The sequence below is a fragment of the Elephas maximus genome, chromosome 11 (assembly GCF_024166365.1).
Source record: "Elephas maximus indicus isolate mEleMax1 chromosome 11, mEleMax1 primary haplotype, whole genome shotgun sequence".
Lineage (NCBI taxonomy): Eukaryota > Metazoa > Chordata > Mammalia > Proboscidea > Elephantidae > Elephas > Elephas maximus.
This window is the reverse complement of record NC_064829.1, coordinates 44,628,099-44,650,595: the sequence shown is the minus strand read 5'-3', so window position 1 is coordinate 44,650,595 and position 22,497 is coordinate 44,628,099. Positions and strand designations below refer to the sequence as shown.

Here is a 22,497-nt window from a genome sequence, read left to right as displayed (position 1 = left end):
AAGCTTTCTTTTTTAATTCTTTTTATTTTTTAATCTTAATTTTTTTTTAAGACTGGCTTCTTATGGGCCACTCCTGCATAGTTTATTGGTCAGCTAATGTTTGGACAGAGGCAGTGCTCAAACACGTGAACTAGTAAACCTTTCACTCTCTGCTGATTAGAGAAGAGAGTGTTGGGTGGAGAATATATTCAAAGTTCAGACAGTTCACACACTTGCTCCAGTTTTTATTTTCCATCAGGCCGTCTCTTATCTCCTTTCTGTGTGCGCTAGAACTCACATTAAACCAGGGATATGTGGTTAGCGTACTCTCTGGTCCCTCTTGCATGTGTGTGCAGCCCTAAGCATGCATGAAGCCTTCTAGAAAGCCAAAAATATGTGGACGCTTATGAAGCCCAGTACGACTGTCTCATTCCCCTAATCTCCCTATGACATTTATGGCTAGCATGCTAATATGATGCCTGCCCTGACCAGATGGCAATCTCAAGCCAGCTGTGACTTTGGCTATCCGCTTCTTGCCAAGATCAGTACTTTCTTAGACAGTGCTTAGGGGAAACGGGTTATCTCTGTGCTCTGCTCCAAATGAAATGATCTCCCTTTGCAGTGAACTTGTTACTTTTTACAGCTTACTCTGCCTTGGTGGAACTAATGCATGAATAGAGATGGAGGTAGGAACGGAAGCAGTCCCAGGCAAAAACACCACAGGCTCCCTTCTCTTCTTACCTAAGGTTCAGTTGTTTTCCTTGAACAGATGGCTTTTCAATTTGTTGTATGCCTTTGGTTGATTTCCAGTCTCTTGAAATCGTTACTTTTGACAAATTTGTCTAGCTGTAGCAGTGTTTTGGAAAAACGATTTGCCAGACTCCTCACACTTTGACATTCTAGAAGTTTGATCCCCAAGACACAAATGTTTAATGAATGTTTTAAGCTGTGTGTGTGTGTTGAAGGGGCAGAAAAAACAAATTATCTAGTGAGTAAGCTTCTTAACCCCAGGGTCTGCACATAGTGCAAACTTCTGGATCTTATTTAATACATAACTTCATCTAACCTTCATAACAACTCCATGAGGTAGGTATTATTATATCCACTTCAGAACTGAGAATACTGAGGAAACTATATGCTACAGAAGGAAATTCTCAAATGTGGGTGAGTGCAGATAAAAAATGGAGCCCTGGTGGTACAGTGGTTAAGCATTTGGCTGCTACCCAAAAGGTCAGCAGTTCAGATCCACCAGTTGCTCCTTGGAAACCCTATGGGGCAGTTCTACTCTATCCTATAGGGATGCTACAGGGCTGCTATAAGTTAGAAATGACTTTAAGACAATGAGTTTGATTTTTTTTGTTTGGAGATTAAAAAAAAAAAAAGACAAATAAGAACCCAGTCCTGTCGACAAAGAAGTTTTTAATTTCATTGGAGAGACTAGGTTAGCTAAAGCAAATGACTCAATATATTTGTAGCTTTCAACAACAAAAGTTTTTCACGCACAATACAAGTTGGCTAAGGCTCTGTACCACATTTTTCTTTCTAGGATCCAAGTCGGAGGAGCAGTTCCTATTTGGGATGTGTCATTTTCACAGTAAAGGGAAAACAGCATGGCTGAAAAAGGAAATGGCTCTAAAGCTTCAAACTGGGACGTGCCATATACAATTTCTGTTTACTGAACAGAACCAGTGGTTTGGCCAACCTGTCTGACATTAATGTGGTAGGAAAATGGACTCCTCCAACAGGAAGACACAAAGATCACATGGCAACAGGTGGGGAGACATAATCATCTTACAGAGAGGGTGACAAATAATTGGAAACAAATAAATTGATATATCATATATATGTGCATAAGGGACTGAATGAAGTGAAGAGATCAGAGTCACTGCAGGATGCAGGTTGAATATGGAAAGGCTAATGTCAAGAAAATTGATATTTGATATTACAGAATCTTTTCCTTTAAATCACAACCCAGTATCAAACTTAATGTGACTAGTCCTATAAATTCTATGAAACCACAAAATTTTCTTCTGTGAGCTTAGTAGCACATTTCAGCTGGACATTATATTACATACATCCAAAGGGCATGATACCTTTTTTGATTTGGTTTGTCAATCAGAATACCTCTGGACAGTATAGTGAAGCTTTTGGACTGCCAATTAATTCTAGGGCTTCTTATAACAAAGTAGTATCTACAGCTTGAAGATAGCTTAGTATTACAGAATTAAAACCCATATTCCACACCACATACATATTAAAACATATAAAATTAGATAGAATTAAAATGGTAAGGTGATTTATTACCATATGCCTATTATGATAGTTAACCAAACATATTTAACCAAACAAATGCACAAAAACCATTACAGAACAGAAAGTGATCCCAAAACCCTGTGGCCCTCAGCACTACAAAAGCTCTTTTAATAAAACTATTGAGACTAGTGACAGAAATCACCAAGAGGCATTAAAACATGTACTCAGCAATGACTTATCTTTAACATATTTTGGGTACCTTGTCAGTTTTCAATCACCTCAAATGCATGTGAAAGCAGGACAATAAATAAGGAAGAACTGACACCTTTAAATTGTGGTGCTGGCAAAGAATGCTGAATATACCATGGACTGCCAAAAGAACAAACAAATCTGTCTTGGAAGAAGTACAACCAGAATGATCCTTAGAAGCAAGGATGGCAACACTCCGTCTCACATACTTTAGACATGTTATCAGGAGAGATCAGTCCCTGGAGAAGAACATCATGCTTGGTAAAGTAGAGGGTCATTGAAAAAGAGGAAGACACTCGATGAGATGGATTGACACAGTGGCAGCAACGATGGGCTCAAGCATAGTAACAATTCTGAGGATGGTATAGGAATGGGCAGTGTTTTGTTCTATTGTGCACAGGGTCACTAAGTGTTGGAACCAACTTGATGACACCTAACAACAACAACAGCCAGTTTTTAACTCAGATTTACACTGGGAAACATGGTACAAGTAATTACGGAAAAACTGGAGAAGTTTCTGCACCAAGCCTTTTATAAGGTCAGAAGATCAGAAGAGCAACATTGATGCCTGTTCTCACAAAAGCTTGATGAGGGAAATGGATGAAGAAACAATTTTTACAAAAGAAGAAAGGTGCTATGACAGAGATGGGCACGGTCTATTTGTGAGCACATGAAGAGAACACTTACCTTCACCACTGGGTAAATAGGTGAAGGCAAAGAGAATCAGGTCAGTTTCCCCATTCAGGTTCAGAGTCTTCATAAAGATGCCCTTCCTACCAAGAAGTGGCCTATCGACTAAATTTACCCACTTCCCACGTGGAAAGAAGAGAAGGTGCTTTTACTTTGCTCAGTTTAGAAAAAAACTATCACAAGGAACAAACGAGACACACACATCTTGGGAAACAAGGTGACTATCTCTACTTTGTATCCAAAACGAAATTTACTTATTTCATTTATTTATTTATTTATTTTTGTTCTCTAGGTTCAAAAACCTAGAGAACTCAGCATTTCTCAAGCTGAAAGAACTAAAGAAAAAATTCAAGCCTTGAGTTGCAATACTGAAGAATTCTATGGAGAAAATATTAAATGATGCAGGAAGCATCAAAAGAAGATGGAAGGAATACACAGAGTCACTATACCAAAAAGAATTGGTCGATGTTCAACCATTTCAGGAGTTAACATATGATCAGGAACCAATGGTACTAAAGGAAGAAATCCAAGCTGCACTGAAGGCACTGGCGAAAAACAAGGCTCCGGGAACTGACGGAATATCAATTGAGATGTTTCAACAAATAGGAAGTGCTGGAAGTGCTCACTCGTCTATGCCAAGAAATTTGGAAGGCAGCTACCTGGCCAACAACTGGAAGAGATCCATATTTATGCCTATTTCCGAGAAAGGTGATTCAACTGAATGTGGAAATTATTGAACAGTATCATTAATATAACATGCAAGCAAAATTTTGCTGAAGATCACTCAAAAGCACCTGCAGCAATATATCGACAGGGAACTGCCAGAAATTCAAGCTGGATTTAGAAGAGGACATGGAACCAGGGATAACATTGGTGATGTCAGATGGATCCTGGCTGAAGGCAGAGAATATCAGAAAGATGTTTACCTGTGTTTTATTGACTATGATAAGGTATTTGACTGTGTGGATCATAACAAATTATGCATAGCATTGCAGAGGATGGGAATTCGGAACACTGAATTGTGCTCATAAGGAATCTGTACATGGATCAAGAGGCAGTCATTTGAACAGAACAAAGGGAGAGTGCATGGTTTAAAGTCAGGAAAGGCGTATGTCAGGGTTTTGTCCTTTCATCATACCTATTCAATCTGTATGCTGAACAAATAATACAAGAAGCTGGATTATATGAAGAAGAATGGGGCGTCAAGATTGGAGGAAGACTTATTAACAACCTGCATTATGCAGGTGATACAACCTTGCTTGTTAAAAATAAAGAGGACTTGAGGTACTTACTGATGAAGACCAAAGACCACAGCCTTCAGTATGGATTATACCTCAACATAAAGAAAACAAAAATCCTCATAAGTGGACCAATGAGCAACATCATGATAAACGGAGAAAAGATTGAGGTTGTCAAGGATTCCATTTTACTTGGATCCACAATCAACAGCCATGGAAGCGGCAGTCAAGAAATCAAAAGACACATTGCATTGGGTAAATCTGCTGCAAAGGACCTCTTTAAAGTGTTGAAGAGCAAAGATGTCACCTTGAGGACCAAGGTGTGCCTGACCCAAGCTGTAGTGTTTTCAATCGTCTCATATGCATGCAAAAGCTGGATAACAAATAAGGAAGACTAAAGAAGAATTGATGCCTTTGAATTGTGGTGCTGGTGGAGAATACAGAATATACTCTGGACTGCCAAAAGAAAGAACAAATCTATCTTGGAAGAAGTACAACCAGAATGATCCTAAGAAACAAGGATGGCAAGACTATGTCTCACATACTTTGGACACTGATCCAGGGATCAGTCCCTGGAGAAGGACATCATGCTTGGTAAAATAGGGGGTCAGCGAAAAAGGGGAAGACCCTCAATGAGATGGATTGACACAGTGGCTGCAACAATGGGCTCAAGCAAAGATTGTGAGGATGGCACAGGACCGGGCAGTGTTTTATTCTGTTGTCCACAGGGTCGCTATGAGTCAGAACCGACTCAACGGTATCTCACAGCAACAACCACAAGTCTAGGTTCAAATGGCAGAGGCTATAAGTGGCCTTCAATTCTTAGTTTCACGTTCAGTGCATATAAGCTATAATCCAAACCTTGACCAGTAAGTACTCCCTGAAAACATGGTTTTAAAATTTTCTCATGAGGAAGTCAAAATGAAAATTCAAAAGTAGTCCTCTTTTTAAGGGTATAATCTTTCCATACACTTGGCCAATATTTTCATTATAGTACTTGTTATTTTTTTAGTTTTTCCCCTCAAGGTTAAGGTTAAGGGAAGCAGTTTTAACTATGATCGGGCTCTAGTGAAACCTCCAAGAAATCACTAGCTTAAACATAAAATACTAACACCTAAGAAAGTTTTATTTTTTGCCAATTTCAGAAGTAAACAGAAGAAGTTAGGCCTCTTTATCTACACGCTTGTAGAGTCCCCTGGTGACTATTTCTTGACTCTCAATCTGTATCGTTAAGGATGTAAGATCACATTTATACTGGTAATTGAAAGGCCCCTCCCACTCTCTTCCCATGTCCTTGCAAAGTGGGTTGCCCTTCTGTTGTATGTCGTATACAAACAACTATGTAATGCAGATGGACAAAGTGGGAATGCAAAAACAAGCATCAGAAACATGATATTCAAGCTACCATTTTCTCTAGCCTGACCAAAAGAGCGATGAACAAGGACTACATTAAAAACTACCTGACCTGTTTCCAAAGTGGCAAGGAAAACTCACATAAACAATTAAAATAAGCTGCCACTTTCTTCCCTCTCATTTTACAACTTAGCTTTTCAGAAAACAGAACAAAATAAAATATTTCAAATCACAATACAGATAAAAAGGGTGCAGCACTGGGGCCTAACACATTACACTGAACAAGACCAAAATCACTGGTTGTCCGAGTCTGTGAAGGGTATGTCCAGTGCATCCTCTCGATGGGTCTGATGTCACTGCTTACCTGATCTATGTGTGTGGTTAAAGAGCCCTTTACTTAAAAGGCAGAATAAGTTCCTTTTATGAAGTTATTAAATTATATGTTTAAAGGCTAACAACCACAAAAAGAGTTTTTATAAAACTTAAAAAAAAAAAAAAGGGCAAGAAGAACATTTGAACCTATCAGTAGAAAAGCGAAGAAAGTGTAATAGAAACTTTGCTAGTTTAAAAAAAGAAAAAAAAAAGCCCTTTCTTGTAATCTTATGGACAATCCTTAGTGGCTACGGGAGTTTAGTTTTTATATACACAGAGTTATCAAACGTTATTTATAAAACTTAGATTAAAAAAGGACCAAAAAAATGGCCATACTTTGGCCATTTTTTTTTTTAATTTTGTGACTTCAAAAAGTTATTACTTTTCCACATGTGCAAACTTCAGGTTCATAGCTGGAGTGCCCTTGGCCAAAACTCTTAACCCATCTGAGACAGCTATCTCTAGGTTGAACAGCAATAGTGTTCTTTAGAAGGGTTGCAAAAAACACTGAAGTCTGATCTTAAGAACTGATACCATTTCAAAGGGGAGGATAAGAAGTGCCATATTTTGGCACTTCTTATGAATGACTTTGACTCTACTTCTCAGTTTTTCAACAATGTTTTCATATAGAAAGAGTATCTTAATCTATTTAAAGATTTAAATTCATATGGATATGAGAAAGATACCAAATATCAGTTGTTAGGGAGCAGGAAGCATCTTTTTTCATAACACAAATGGTTGGGTTCTGTGCTTTCATTTAATGGTATAATAAATACCATTTGATGACAGGTATATTTTTTATATAAATGTTTATATATAAAGACTCATATATTTTCATGATTAATACATATATAATCATGCAAAATATTCCAATTTTCACTTTCGTTGTTCTAAAAAAAAGTAAGCATTAGTTAGGAAAGGCTTATTACTGTTTTCCATAAGGGCACTGAGTAAAAAGCAGCATATCTGATTTTCCTCATTAAGCAACACTACACTGAGTTCTCTTTACCATCCCTGCTGTGCTTTCACACAACCAGGAACTTCCCCACTGACCCACGGCCTGCTTTAAGTAATCATTCCTGACTTCCGGGCCCCAGGAACAGGAAAGGGAAAAGGAAAGAGAGAGGTCAAAGACACCAACTCAATCACATGCTCTATTTACATGTTTTAAGACATATACTGTGAGACAATTAAAAGAAAAGGAAAACGACTCTTCTGACATCTTGCGATGCATTACAGAACAGTTAAGAATAAAGACGCTTACCTGTTGCTCCTGCATTTTCACAGCACCAAGTTCTGAGAGTGACATGGTGAGCTTCTCCTGCTGTTCTGATAGGTATTTCTGATAGAGGCTTAAAAGTTCTTGGCATTCTCTATATTGTAGCTGAAGAGGTGAGATTGCAAATTAAGGGAAAAAACTTCAAAAACTGATTGATACTGCACCTATCATTACTGCTTTTCAGATTCCAATAAACAAAATTGGGAAAGAAATGCAACCTTATTTGGTGAAAGAGTAGGTGGGTGTAAACTCTTCACTTGAACACAGCACATGTATCCCAAAAAGAATCGTGAAAAATTAATTCACAAAGACAAAAGCAATGTTATCTAAATTTCTCTCTCAAATCTTTAAATCTGAATAAATAAAAACAAATATAAGGACCATATATGAAAATTAACTCAAAATAGATCAACTAAATATAAGAGCTAAAACCATAAAACTCTTAGAAGAAAACACAGGGATAATTCTTTGGAACCTTGTATTTGGCAATGGATTCTTAGATATGAAACCAAAATCATGAGGAACAAAATAAAAATAAACTTCATCAAAACGAAAAACTTTTGTGCATCAAATGACATCAAGAAAATGAAAAGACAACCAATAGAATGGGAAGAAATATTTTGAAATCATATACATGGAGAAATTAAAACTTTCATCCAGTGCTGGTGGGATTGTAAAACAAAACAGTGAAAACAGTTGGGTGGTTCCTTAAAAAGTTAAACATACCGTTACTATTAAAAAAAAAAAAAAAAAAGTTGCCGTCGAGTTGATTCTGCCTCATAGCAACCCTATAGGACAGAGTAGAACTGCCCCATGGGGTATCCAAGGAACAGCTGGTGGACTCAAACTGCCAATCTTTTGGTTAACAGCTGAGTCTTAACCACTGTACCACCAGAGCACTACAGAATTACCATATGAACCAGTAATTCCACTCCAAGGGATATACCTATCTTAGTCACCTAGCGCTGCTACAACAGAAATACCACAAGTGAATGGTAACAAACAGACATTTATTCTCTCACAGTCTAGTAGGCTAGAAGTCCGAATTCAGGGGGCCAGCTTCAGGGGAAGGCTTTCTCTCTCTGTCAGCTCTGGAGGAAGGTTCTTGTCATCAATCTTCCCTAGGTCTAGGAATTTCTCTGTATCTATTTATCTTTTGTATCTCAAAAGAGATTGCCTTAAGACACAATCTAATCTTGTAGATCTCATCAACATAACTGCCTCTAATTCAACTCATTAACATCATAGTGATAGGATATATAACACATAGGAAAATCACATCAGATGATAAAAGGGTAGAAGATCGCACATTACTGAGAATCATGGCCTAGTGAAACTGATATACCTATTTTGGAGGGAAACAATTCAATCTATGACAATACCCAAAAGAAGTGAAAGCAGGTACTTAAACAGATGCTTGTACACCAATGTTCACTTTAGCATTATTCACAATAGCGCAAAGGTAGAAACAATTCAAGTGTCCATCAACAGAAGAATGGATAAACAAACTGTAGTGTATATATATATATGTACACACAATGGAATATTGCTCAACCATAGAGAGAAATGAAGTTCTGATACATGCTACAACATATATGACCCTTGAAAACATTACGCTAAGTGAAAGAAGCCAGACACAAACAGTCACATATTGTATGATTCCATGTATATGAAATATCCAGAATAGGCAAATCCATAAAGAAAAAAAAGCAGATTGGTAGTTATCAAAGGCTAAGGGGGAGGTGGGAATATGGATATGGAGTACCTAACTGACGTGTAGAGTTTTTATGTGGAGAGATGACAAAGTTCTGGAAACAAACGGTGATGGTTAAAACATTTGGATAAAAAATACTGTGTGATTGATTACTGCCATGAGACTATACACTTGAAAATGGTTAAAATGGCAAATTTCTATTGTGCACATTTTATCACAATAAAATTAAATGCAGTCACATGTAAAAGAATGATGCTGGACCACTGATTGAATTGTGTTCCCCCCAAAAAACATGTTGTAAATCCTAACTTCTATACCTGTGGTTACAATCTCATTTGGAAATAGGTTCTTTTGTTACGTTAATGGACAGGATTAGCGTAGGGTCTGTCTTAAATCAATCTCTTTTAAGATATAAAAGAGATTAAACAAGCAAGCCAGAGAAGCAGAGACGGGAGAAGAGAGATACCAAGCCATATGAAGATTGCCAAGGAGCAGTTCAGAAGAAACAAGGACCCTCCTCCTGAGCTGACAGAAAAAGCCTTCCCCTAGATCCAGCACCCTGAATTCAGACTTCTAGGCTTCTAAACTGAGGAAATAAATCTCTGTTTGTTAAAGCCACACATTTGATTTATTTCTGTTATATAGCAGCACTAAATAACTAAGAAAGAATTTGGTACCAGCAGAGCAGGATACTGCTCCAACACACACCTAAGATGTGGAAGAGGTTTTGGAAATGGGTAGAGGCTGGAAGAGTTTTAAGGTGTCTAAGAATAAAAGCCTAGATTGTCTAGAAGAGACTGTTGGTAGAATTAGGGATGTCAACGGCAATCCTGGTAAGGGCTCAGAAGGAAGTGAAGAGAGCCTAAGAGAAAGTCTCTATCATTTTAGAGGATACCCATGGTGTCAGCCACAGAAGGTTGCTCGAAATGTGGACTAAAGGTGCTTCTGGAGAGGCTTTAAAGGGAAATGATGCACATGTGATTGGACAGTGGAGGAAGGGCAATGCTTTTTAGGCAGTGGCAGAGAACTTGTCTGAATTATGTTCAAATGTTCAGTAGAAGGTAGAACTTGTAAGATGAACTTCGGTATCTGGCTGATGAGACTTCTAAGTGTCTTGGTCATCTAGTGCTCCTATAACAGAAATACCACAAGTGGATGGCTTTAAGAAAGTGAAATTTATTCTCTCACAGTCTAGTGGGCTACAAGTCCAAATTCAGGGTATCACCTCCAGGGAAAGGCTTTCTTTCTCTGTCAGCTCTGGAAGAAAGTCCTTATCATCAATCTTCCCCTGGTGGAGGAGCTTCTCAGGACATCATACCTGAAGAAAGCAAAAGGTCATTAAAAAGACAGGGAAAAAAAGGTCAAAATGTATGTCAGAAGAGACTCTGAAACTTGCTCTTGAACGTAGAGTAGCCAAAGTGAAAGGAAGAAATGATGAAGTAAAAGAGCTGAAAAGAAAGTTTCAAAGGGTGGCTCATGAGGACAAAGTAAAGTATTACAATGAAATATACAAAGGCCTGGAGTTAGAAAACCAAAGGGGAAGAACACGCTCGGCATTTCTCAGGCTGAAAGAAGTGAAGAAAAAAATTAAACCCTTGACTTACTATTCTGAAGGATTCTATGGGCAACATGTTAAAGGATACAAGAAACATCAAAACAAGATGGAAGGAATACAGAGTCAATGTACCAAAAAGAACTGGTCAATGTTCAACCATCTCAGGAGGTAGCATATGATCATGAACTAACATTACTGAAGGAAGGAGTTCTAGTTGCACTGAAGGCATTAGCTAAAACAAGTCTCCAGGAATTGATGGAATACCAACTGAGGTATTTTAACAAACAGAGGCGAAGCTGGAAGCACTCACTCGTCAACGCCAGGAAATTTGGAAGATAGCTACCTAGCCAACCAATTAGAACAGATTCGTATTTGTGACCATGCTAAAGAAAGGTGATCCGAAAGAATGCAGAAACTATAGAACAACATTATTAATATCATACACGAGCAAAACTTTGCTGAAGATCGTTTAAAAATGGTTGCAGTAGGACATCGACAGGGAACTGCCAGAAATTCAAGCCAGATTCAGAAGAAGACATGGAATGAGGGATAGCACTGCTGATGTCAGATAGAGCTTGGCTGAAAGGAGAGAATACTACAAAAATGCTTACCTGTGTTTTATTGACTATGCAAAGGCATTCAGCTATGTGGATCATAACAAATTGTGGATAATGCTGCAATGAATGGGAATGCCATTGACAAAAAATATTGAATACAACATGGACTGCAAGAAGAAAGAAAAAATCTGTCTCGGAAGAAGTACAGCCAGAATGCTCCTTGATCATGTAATCAGGAGGGACTAGTCCCTGGAGAAGGACAGCATGCTTGATAACGTAGAAAGTCACCAAAAAAGAGGAGGGCCCTAAACAAGATGGACTGATACAGTGGTTGCAACAATGGGCTCAAACATAGCAACGATTTTAAGGATGACGCAGGACTGGGCAGTGTTTTTTTCTGTTGTACATAGCGTTGCCGTGAGTCGAAATCAACTCAAGGGCACCTAACAACAACAACATACATTGCTGGTGGGAATGTAAAACGTTGCTGCCACTCTGGAAAACAATTTAGCAGTTCCTTAAAAACTAAACATAGAATTATCACATTGACTTAGCAATTCCAACCCTAGATATATACCTGAGAGAAATGAAAACATACATTCACATAAAAACTTCTATGTGCATATTCAAAGCATCATTATCCATAATAGTGAAAAAGTAAAAACTCAAGTGGCCATCAATGGATAAATGGATAAACGGATAAACAAAATGTGGTTTACCTAGACAATGGAATATTACGCGGCCATAAAAAAGACTGAAGTACTGTTACATGCTGCAACATGGATGAACCCTAAAAACATTATGCTGAATGAAAGAAGCCAGACACAGAAGGCCACATATTGTATGACTGCACTTACAGGCCATGCCCAAAAAAGGCAAATCCAGCTGTGATGGTTTCACGGCTTTGTAAATAAACTCAAAACCATTGAATTGTACATTTTAAAAGAGTGAATTTTATGGTATGTGAATTATATCTCAATAAAGCAGTTATAAGTAGCCCTGGTGGCACAGTGGTTAAGTGCTCAGCTGTTAAACAAAAAGGTCAGCAATTCCAACCTACCAGCCACTCAGCAGTAGAAAGATGTGGCAGTCTGCTTCCATAAAGATTATAGCCTTGGAAACCCTTTGGGGCAGTTCTCTGTCCTACAGGGTTGCTTTGAGTTGGAATCGACTTGATGGCAATGTGTTTATATTTTTTGTGGGGGCTGGGGAGTAAAGTGGTTATATTAACAAAAAATAAATGCAGGGTTGAAGTGATGACATCATTCTGGAAGGAAACACTGCTGCCTAATTCTAGTTAGAAAAAGTTCTAACTATATTAAACCTAAAGAGATTATAATCAGGTTTCTGCCTTTGTTTTGTTTTGCATAACGTCAGTTAAATGAATGTTTCATTAATAAAACCGTTGCCAGGGAATATTCTCCCCATATACCTTCCACATTTTTTACAGTCTGTATGGATGAAGAACATGAAAACCTAACCTGTGGTATCCTCTCCCACAGCTCCTCCAAACTTGCAAAGTACTCAAGATAAAGGCACTAAACTGGAAGGTCACCTAGCCTCCTACGTCAAGTGTCTAAAAGACAGATTACCTCTCATTGTCGTACTTTCCACCACAGGTCCTATTTTTTCCCTCAGATCATATCTGAACCTCCCCCTTACTTAATTATGTATGCTATTGGTATAAGAATTACTGTCCAATGAGATTATTCTATATAAATACTTTTGAAATAAGTCATCATGATTAACCTGACAGGGAACACAGCAGAGAATCCCTGATGGAGCAAGACAGCAGTGGGATGCAGACCTCAAATTGTCATAAAAAGACTAGAAGGACCCCAGAGTTCCCATGGTCCCCAGACCTTCCGTTAGCCCAAGACAGAAACCATTCCCAAAACCAACTCTTCAGACAGGGATTGGACTGGACTGTAAGATAGAAAATGATACTGGTGAGGAATGAGCTTCTTGGATCAAGTAGACACTTGAGACTATGTGGGCAGCTCCTCTCTGGAGGGGAGATAAGAAGGCAGAGGAGGACAGACTCTGGCTGAATGGACAGAGGAGTACAGGGTGGAGAGAAGGAGTGTGCTGTCTCATTAGGGGGAGAGCAATTAGGAGTACATAGGAAGGTGAACATGAATTTTTGTATGATGACTGACTTGATTTGTAAACTTTCACTTAAAGCACAATAAAAATTAAAAAAAAAAAGTAAAATAAGCCTTCATGATGAAGGTTGGGAGTAGAATTTCTTAAATTTCAAAAATCTGACTGTTCTAGCCAGAACAATAAGATAAAAAATAAGATAAGAAAAAGAAATAAAAGGTAAAAAAATTGGAAAGAAGATGTAAAATTATCTCTATTCACAGATGATATCCTATATACAGAAAATCCCAAAGAAAAATTCCAGAGCTAATAGTGGAATTTAGCAAAGTTATAGGGTATGAGATCGACAAACAAAAATCAGTTGGGTTTCTATACACCAACCACGAGAAATCTGAAAGGGAAATTAGGGAAACAATTCCGTTTAAAATAGCATTTAAGAGCATAAAATACCTAGGAATAAATCTAAGCAGGGGCATGAAGGACTTAAAAAAGGAAAACTATAAAACACTGCTGAAACAGATTAAAGAAGACTTAAATAAATTAAAAGATATTCTATGTTCATGGATTGGAAGACTTAATATTATTAAGATGTCAATATTACCTAAAACAATGTATAGATTCAACACAATTCTGATCAAAACTCCAACTGTCTTGTTTACAGAAATAGAAAAACCAATCCTCAACTTAATACAGAATGGTAAAAAAAAAAAAATGGTAGGAGGCCCCAAATACCTAAAACAATGTTGAAAGAGAAAAACAAAGCAGGAGGGCTCATACTTCTTGATTTTAAAACATACTATATATAGCCACTGTAATCAAAACAGCCTGGTACTAGTTCAACAATAAACATGTAGTCCAATGGAATAGAATTAAGAGTCCAGAAATAAACTCACACATCTTTGGTCAACTAATTTTTGACATGGGTGCTAAGTCTATTGGACGGGGAAAGATAAATGGTGCTGGGAGAATTGGATTTCCACGTGCAGAAAAAAGAAATAGGATCCACACGTTACACCATATACTAAAACAATTTCAAAATAGATTAAGGATCTAAATGTATAGACTAAAACCATAAAGTTTTTAGAAGAACAAGCAAGGGCAATGCTGTCAGGCCTAGCTTTCAACAACAGAGTAGCTAATACCATACCAAAAACACAAACAGCAAAAGACAAAATAAATAAACAGGAACTTATAAAAATTAAAAACTTTTGTTCATTGAAGATTTTACCAAAAATGAAGAGAGAAGCTACCTACCGGGAAAGTATCTTCAGAAACCATATATCTGAGAAGAATCTAATAACCAAAATAAATATAAAACTTCTACAACAATAAAAAGACAAATAACCCAATCATAAAATGGGCAAAGGACCTGAATAGACATTTCACCAAAGAGGACGTTCAAATGGCCATCAAACACATGAAAAGAAGCTCAGCATCATAAGTTATCTGAGAGATGCAAATCAAAACCATAATGAGATACCATTTCACTCCCACTAGGATGGCTGCTAAAAAAAAGAAAATAAATGTTGATGGGGATGTGGGGAAATTGGAACCCTTATCCACTGTTGGTGGGAATGCAAAATGGTACAGCTGTTGTGGAAAACAATGTGGCAGTTCCTCAAAAAACTAAAAATAGAACTACCATATGACCTAGCAATTCCACTCCTTGGTATATACCCAAAAGACTTGAAAGCACAGACTCAAAAAGAGACTCGTACACTAATACTCATCACAGCATTATTCATAATAGCCAAAAGGTATAAACAACCCTAACAACCATCAACAGATGAATGGATAAACAAAATCTAGAGTCGAAATTGACTCGATGGCAATGGGTTTGATTTGTTTTGGTTTAGTACCTTCATACAATGGAATATTACTCAGCCAGCAGGAGCAACAAAGTCTTGATTCATGCTACAAAATGGATACAGCTTGAAGACATGTGAGCAAAATACGCCAATCACAAAAAGACAAATATTGTATTATCTCACTTATATAAAAAGACAAGAAAAAGCAAATGTATTACTGGTTACCAGGGGTGGGAGGGAAGGAGGAACAGGGTGGGAGATTTAACAGTGATGGAAATATAGTATTTATTAAAAGTAGGGTTGCAAAATTATTGTAATTGCTGTCAATAAGTTGTAACCTGTAAAAAGTTGAACTGGGGAAAAGTGTGTGGTATATTTACAGCAGTTGACAGGTATGATAGATATATTTACAGCAATGACAAAAAAAAGAAAAAGTATCTTCTGAGGCTGCTTACATACAACCGAATGCCTCATGGGATTTGGTTCCTTGGTTGGAGGTTTAGGGTTATGGTTTCATAGGACATCCCAGTTAACTGGCTTGATAGCGTGTTTAGGGCTTCCATTCGGCCTCCTAGTCCATTGCATAGTGTCTGGGATCTTAAACGCTCGCAAGTATCCATTCAAGTCACAACAATTGGTCTCTATTCAATTGGAGCAATAAAAGAGGAGGGAGAGTCAGGAATAGGAGGAGTATATGGAATATGTGGCTAATTGCCTCCACAAATAACTGCCACATTTGTAATGAGGCTAGAAGAACTGTATGGTGCCCAGCTACCATTACTGACCATTTTGATCAAAGATTACATGGAAGAATCCTGATCAAAAGGGGAGAGAATACAGAATGCAATTTCAAATTCTAATGGATGCTAGACCTTCTGAAGCCATGCAGGGTGGATGAACCCCTGAAACTACTGCTCTGAGATAATCTTTAAATCTTAAATCAAAAATATTTCCTGAACGCATTTTAAAACTGAACAATAATTTTTAGCTTAACTAGTAAAAATGGTCTGCCTTGACCATTATGCTCTTTTAAGAACTATCGATATGGGATCAAATTGACAACAGCAACTCGAAAGACTAGATAGGAACCTGAGGGGGCAGTGAGTTTACATTAATGAGGGATAAGCAACTCAGAAAAAGACAGTGAGAAGGGTTGCAAACCTTGAAGAATGTGATCAGTGCCACTAAATAGTACATGCAGAAACTGTTGAATTGGTATACATTTTGCTGTGTATATTCTCAGCAACAACAACAAAATAAATAAAATTTAGGAAAAAAATGGTGACTGGTTTCAGTATTCCTTAACATTTTAATCTAATCACTGCTGGGCAGACTCCTAATAAGTTTTGCCAATCACGGCTGCATAAATAAGCAATTACTTCATTATTCTCATTACTAACCTTTAACACACACACACACACATACACACACACACACACACATACACACACACACACACAAAGGAACCAGAGATGGCTTATAGAACAAGAGCTGGTTCTCAGTAAAGGACAGGTAAGTAAGCTCAGAGAATACGTTAATTAGAAGAGCTTGTTTGAATAGGCAGTATCTTAAGAGACAACAATAACAATGGTATAAACAGTGGATTAAAGAATAGGTTTTCAAGTACAACTTAGCCCAGGTCAGGCTAGACCAGTTTTACATTTTTATGCTTTTGTCAGCAAGCTCCAAAAGACAGGAATAATTTGTGGTGGTCCTAGAAGTCTCTGCCAGGTATGATACATATATAAAAAGAAATTTTTATTCTAGCTGTTACCATAGGCAGTAATGTTTATAGTAGATGAACATATTAGCCTGGACACAGAATATGAATTTTACTTGTGAAAAAGCTAGCGCAATTATATAGCCTAAGAGTTAAATGTCAGCATTTGAAGATAAATTATAGGCAAATTCCTTTAAACACATGTTATGTGGAAGAATATAAAAACAGGCAGACCTATCTTTATCAATTTTTTATGTCTTTCTTAACTCACCAGATTTCAAAACTCCCCCCTTTCCTTTCCTCCCCAGCATAATGAGGCTTCAACCCTCCATCTGGAAAGAGAGATTTATACTAGGAAAATGTGGGTAAAATACCCTCTTCATTGATTGGTGGGTAGAGGGGTTACAATGAAAGAGAAGATATATTTAACTCCATCCTGGACAAGTGACAGAAATGAATGCAATAGGTGTAGAAAATCAAACCTAAGGGAAGGTGTGCACCAAACCATGGAATACATCTAACACACTGAATTAATTCTGTATAGCACTGTCCAACGACCATGTATGCACTGAGAAGAATAGCAGTCATCATAACCCCTTCAAAAAAAAAAAAGTCTTGATAGGATAACAAGTAAATATAAGTTAGTATTAAGCAAGATGACATCAAAACCTAAACATCTGATTGATTAACTGAAATAGCTGATGGAAATGAGGCAAAATATATTTGAGGCAAAGCAAATACAATTGAGGAATCAAGATAAAGGGTATATGGTGGTTCACTGCACTATTCTGTCTACTTTTCTCTACATTTAAAATTTAAATAAAAAGGACAAATACTGTATGAGACCGCTATTATAAAAACTCCTGAAAAAGTTTATACACACAAAGAAACAATCTTTGATGGTTATGAAGGAGGGGAGGGAGTGAGGAGGGAAAAACACTAACTAGACAATAGATAAGCGGTAACTTTGGTGAAGGGTAAGACAATACACAATACTGAGGAAGTCAGCACAATTTGACCAAGGCAAGGTCATGGAAGCTTCACAAAACAATATGTGTATGTTTAATGAGAAACCAATTTGCTCTGTAAACCTTCATCTAAAGCACACACACAAAAAAGCCTGTAAAAATTTCTTCCGGTCATGTAATAAATGTTTGCTGAATACTGTGTAACAGGCATAAGCGATACAAATGCAGTAAAGCACGGACGGGTGAAAATGTTCTTGGCTGAAATCCAGATTCTAGTACTTTGTAACGATGTAACTTTGAGCAAGTAAGTACCCTGGCCTCCTCCTCTGCAAGGTGGGGATAATATTACCTACCTCACCTCACAGGGCAACTATGAATATAAATGAGATAATAAATGAAAGGTACTTAGCACAGTGCCAGGTCCAAATATGCATTCAATAAATGACAGCTACTATTTAAAAAAAAAAAAAAAAGGACACCACTGGGCTTGGAGAAAGATTTAAACAAATAAAGATAATATGGGCTAAGAGCCATTTATATACAGGTTACAGTGGAGATTAAAAAAAAAAAAGTGGAGGTGAGTAATCAGCTTGACCAGGTGCGGGGGAGGTAGAGGGAGTAAGGAAAGGCTCCAGCGATGATGTGACCCAGGAAATGAGTTTTGAAAAAGTATAGATGCATCAGGTAGGAAGGGCAGAGAGATCATCAAGAGCAAAGGCATAGAGAAGTGAAACCAATATGCACATTAATAAAAGAACTGCAAGCAATACAGCAATGGATGGTTACCTGGTCATGAGTGGGGCAGAGTGAGTAATAAGGCTGCAGAGAAGAACAGGGGCCAAATTTTGAATGCTACACTAAGTTTAGATTTTTCTTCCTATATAACCCATTGATGTCTTGTAGCCAATTTCCATTTTATAACAATCCCTTTGGTAGGAGTATCAATGATGGATCAAAGCAACTCCTTAGAAGACTGCTATAACAGTCTAAGCAAGAGATGAGAGGGACCTGGTAAAAACTGTGTGTGTTTGTGTGTGCGCACACACATGCGTGCAGGTGTTGAAATGGGAAATTTAAGACATTTTATGACTTGGGTGAGAAGATACATAACCAGCTGAGCAGTACCATTTACCAAGACAGGGAATGCAGAATAAAGAAAAGATTTGGGGGGGAATGCAGCTTTAGACACACTGAGTTGGAGATGTTTGGGGAACAGTTAATAGAGAGAGCCAAGAGTGGCTATTTGGATACCTGGGCCTGGAATTCAGAAAAGAAGTCTGAGCAGAAACAGAAATTTGGGAGTAATCACCTTATATGTGGTGGCTGAAGACATGAGAGAACCTAACTAAGGCTGTCAAGGGAGTGTGTAGATTTCGTTCGTTTGTTCGTTCATACAACAAATAAACTCTGTAAGGACAGATATTTTTGTCTGTTTCGTTTACGGCTGAATTCCTTGGCCTACATAATGTGTGCACGATAAATATTTACTTAATGGATAAATTTACTGAGTACCTTAACATCTGGTACTGTGCTAGATGCAGACATACAATGATGAACAAGACCAACACTGTCTCCTGCAGGGAGCTTACTGTCCAACAAGACAGGCAGGCAATCAAGCACTAATTCATAATACCGAATGATGAGAGCAATGACAAGAATATTTCATAGTTCTATGCGAGCACTTCCTCCAAGCTGGGATGCGAGCACTTCCTAAGGGGACCTAAATGACTGAAGAGCTGGGGAAAGTCTCTTGGAGAAAACAATGTTGAAACTGTGAGAAGAAAACAGGGACAATGTAACAGCAACATGTAAAGGACAGGTAGAGAAAAATGAATCAATAGAGATGACAGGAAACAGCTCAAGAGAATGAAGGAGAACTAGGAAGCCAAGATGTTGAAGAAGACAAGAAAGGAGTTTTAAAAAGAAGATGTAGTCAACAGTGTCCAAAGCTGTAGAGATGCCATGTCAGTTAAGGACTGAGAGTTGAGAGAATCTGGTACGTGAAAGGTTACTGGTGGCCCTTGCCAGTACACACGTTTGATGTTACTTAGGTGTTCACCATTTCCACCACTGTTTGAAATGGTAGCTGAAAAGTTATTCTAGTTTTGCCCCAGAGAGGGAGAAGCTTCAGGAATGACAGATGCTTTACTTAGGGCCAGCTGACCACCTGGCTCAAACTCTAATGCAACCCATTAGTCACAAGACTCTTAAGCAAATACAGAACCCAAAGATTTTCACTATGACTGGAAGTCTCTTCACTCTGAACACCTACATCCTATATAAAGATAGCATATACTGTTTATTCTGCTTAGAATGTTCTGCCTGTACCTAATCCTAGGAAATTCCTACTTATCCCTTAAAATTTAGTTTTCATGTCACCTCTTCCTCCAAGCTTTTGCTAGTAAATATCAAACAGCTAAAATTCGATTATATCACCATCAACAGAATTGGCCCATGTGTTCTGGAAATCATAGTATATTAATCTTGGTATCTCTCTACATACAGTAGGCTTTTTATAAATGTTAGATGAGTAAATATAGGAACAGAAGTAAAGGAGTCCTTATTTAACTTCATGTTAGCTTTGTGTTTGTAACTGAAACAGACCATAGATAGACTATGTGGTCTTTTAACTAACCAAGAAGATGTCTAGAACTACTTGCTTATTAAAAATTTTAAATTCTTCTAATCTCACAAGATTTTCCCATCTTGAAGGAAATGTGGTTTCTAACTATGTCATGTTCCTCACCTCACAATCATTTCCTTTTCTCCACCTCTAAAAAGTACTCATTTTCTAAGATAAACACAAAAGAATCTGAGGTCGAAACTGTGTATCTAATTTGTTACTCAATATAATATATGCAATACAAAATGGGCTGTGGATTAAAAAAAAAAATGGATTCCAAGATGAACTGGACAGCAGGGACAGACAAGAATTTCACATGACTGATCTGTGTTGGAGTACAACCTAGTAATACAAGTCTGAAATTTTCCGTTTAATTACAGGAAAAATTTATGGCAAATGCAGTGCAAGACCACAGTGTTCTTCAATTTCCTGATTAATCTGCTGGGGAGGAGAACAAACATTTCCAAAACAAACAGGAGAAAATGAAATGTTCTTGAGATGTATAAATAGAAAGAAGAGTTCAATGTCCCACCCAGTATCTTCTGGACTACTCTACTGATTCGGCTTGTACAATGCAAACAAAAAAATGAGCCATGGAAAGATACCTAATTAGAGGCTTTAACTAGCTCTTTTAGAGTTTTCAAAGTATTACAGTCCCTACATTGACACTTGTTTCTTGCAGAGTCCACAAAATAAACTGGAGCAGAAACAGGCTTGGAACTGAAATGCTTTGGATTCTGTCTTTTGCTCCAATTGTTAGACTCTGTAACTTCAGAAAAAAAAAAAACATATACAAGGGAGAGCCAAGGTTAATTTCTCCAACTTTAAATGTAAGGACATTTACAGCACCTGGTGGATTTGAACTGCCAACCTTTTGGCTGGCAGCCGTAGCTCTCAGCCACTACACCACTAGGGAGGATATACATTTTCAAGCATTCATGGTAGATGATTTTTAAAAAAGTTTGTAAAAACATTTCTATTAAAAGCCATGGATTTTCTCTCACTTCTAATCTTCTTAAATATTAATTTTTTGCTTAAAGGTTCTATGTTTCAGCTGGTCCCAAAGGAGAATTTTTTTCCCCAGTTGGAAAGGCTGCTTTAAAACTCTTTACCAGGTGATGGCACATGTTTGTTCAAGCTATTTTCTACCCCTGGAGGTTTACTGGCAGGCATGTGAGCCACTTGAGTATGTTCTGGCGTCGTGGCGGACATTGGCGTAACAGCCTAAAAAACAAAGAAGTTGGTCTGTGCCACATTTGAGTGTTGAAAGCCATTCGTACGAGGGGAGGCTTCCCAGAGGAGTAATTGCGTAAGACTTTTGTGTCTTTTGGCTTCTGTACAGCAAGATAAGGCTTGCAATTATGTTTATTATTTCCTTTGTGTTACCAGGAAGGTACGGTTACTGGCCATTAGGAAATGTTCAAGTAAATGAGTTATTTTTGGGATGAGAAGTTTGTGATACACTTCCTGTGCCATGGGACTAATATGTACCACATATGTGCTGTGCTTCCTGGAACATGGGACAGACTATGATCCACTTGCATTAGTCACATTCCTGAAGACATTTTTTATAAAGTGCTTGCCACCCTGATGACACCTTTTATAAAGTGCTTGCCTCCCTGAAAACAGTTTGTGATGCACTTCCTGAGCCATGGGACCAATATGCACCACATTTGTGATGTACTTCATGCAACAGGGACCTATATGGCCTGCCTGCAATTGGCACCCCATTTTTTCAAATAATAAACTGCCAACAAACAATGATTCAACATCTCTTCCATTAGTGGAAATAAAAAACATGGCATCACCCAAAAAATTCCAGCCTTTTTTGAGTTAAAGGAACTGGACTAGAAGAGAAGAAAAAGGTGTTATTCCAGCTCTCCCAGCTCTTTCCCTTCACAAGAAATTACTTTTTAAGGTGAACTGTATAACAGTTATTAACACATGAAAATTTCCAATTTCAAAAAGGGTAAATTCCTGACAATCAGATCACTAAAATTGGTCTGAACACTGAGCTCTTTAGATCCTGAAAGGCT

At 37.8% G+C, this 22,497-nt stretch overlaps 1 protein-coding gene across 3 annotated transcripts in view; it reads right to left on the bottom strand.

Annotated features, from left to right (window-relative positions):
- Positions 1-22,497, bottom strand: part of KIAA1328 (KIAA1328 ortholog) — a 362,831-nt gene that overhangs the window by 229,799 nt on the left and 110,535 nt on the right. For all 3 annotated transcript variants that reach the window (XM_049901399.1, XM_049901397.1, XM_049901398.1), the window contains exon 6: positions 7,399-7,526. In XM_049901399.1, coding sequence (XP_049757356.1) covers positions 7,399-7,526 — 128 coding nt within the window. The remainder of the gene's footprint in view (positions 1-7,398; positions 7,527-22,497) is intronic.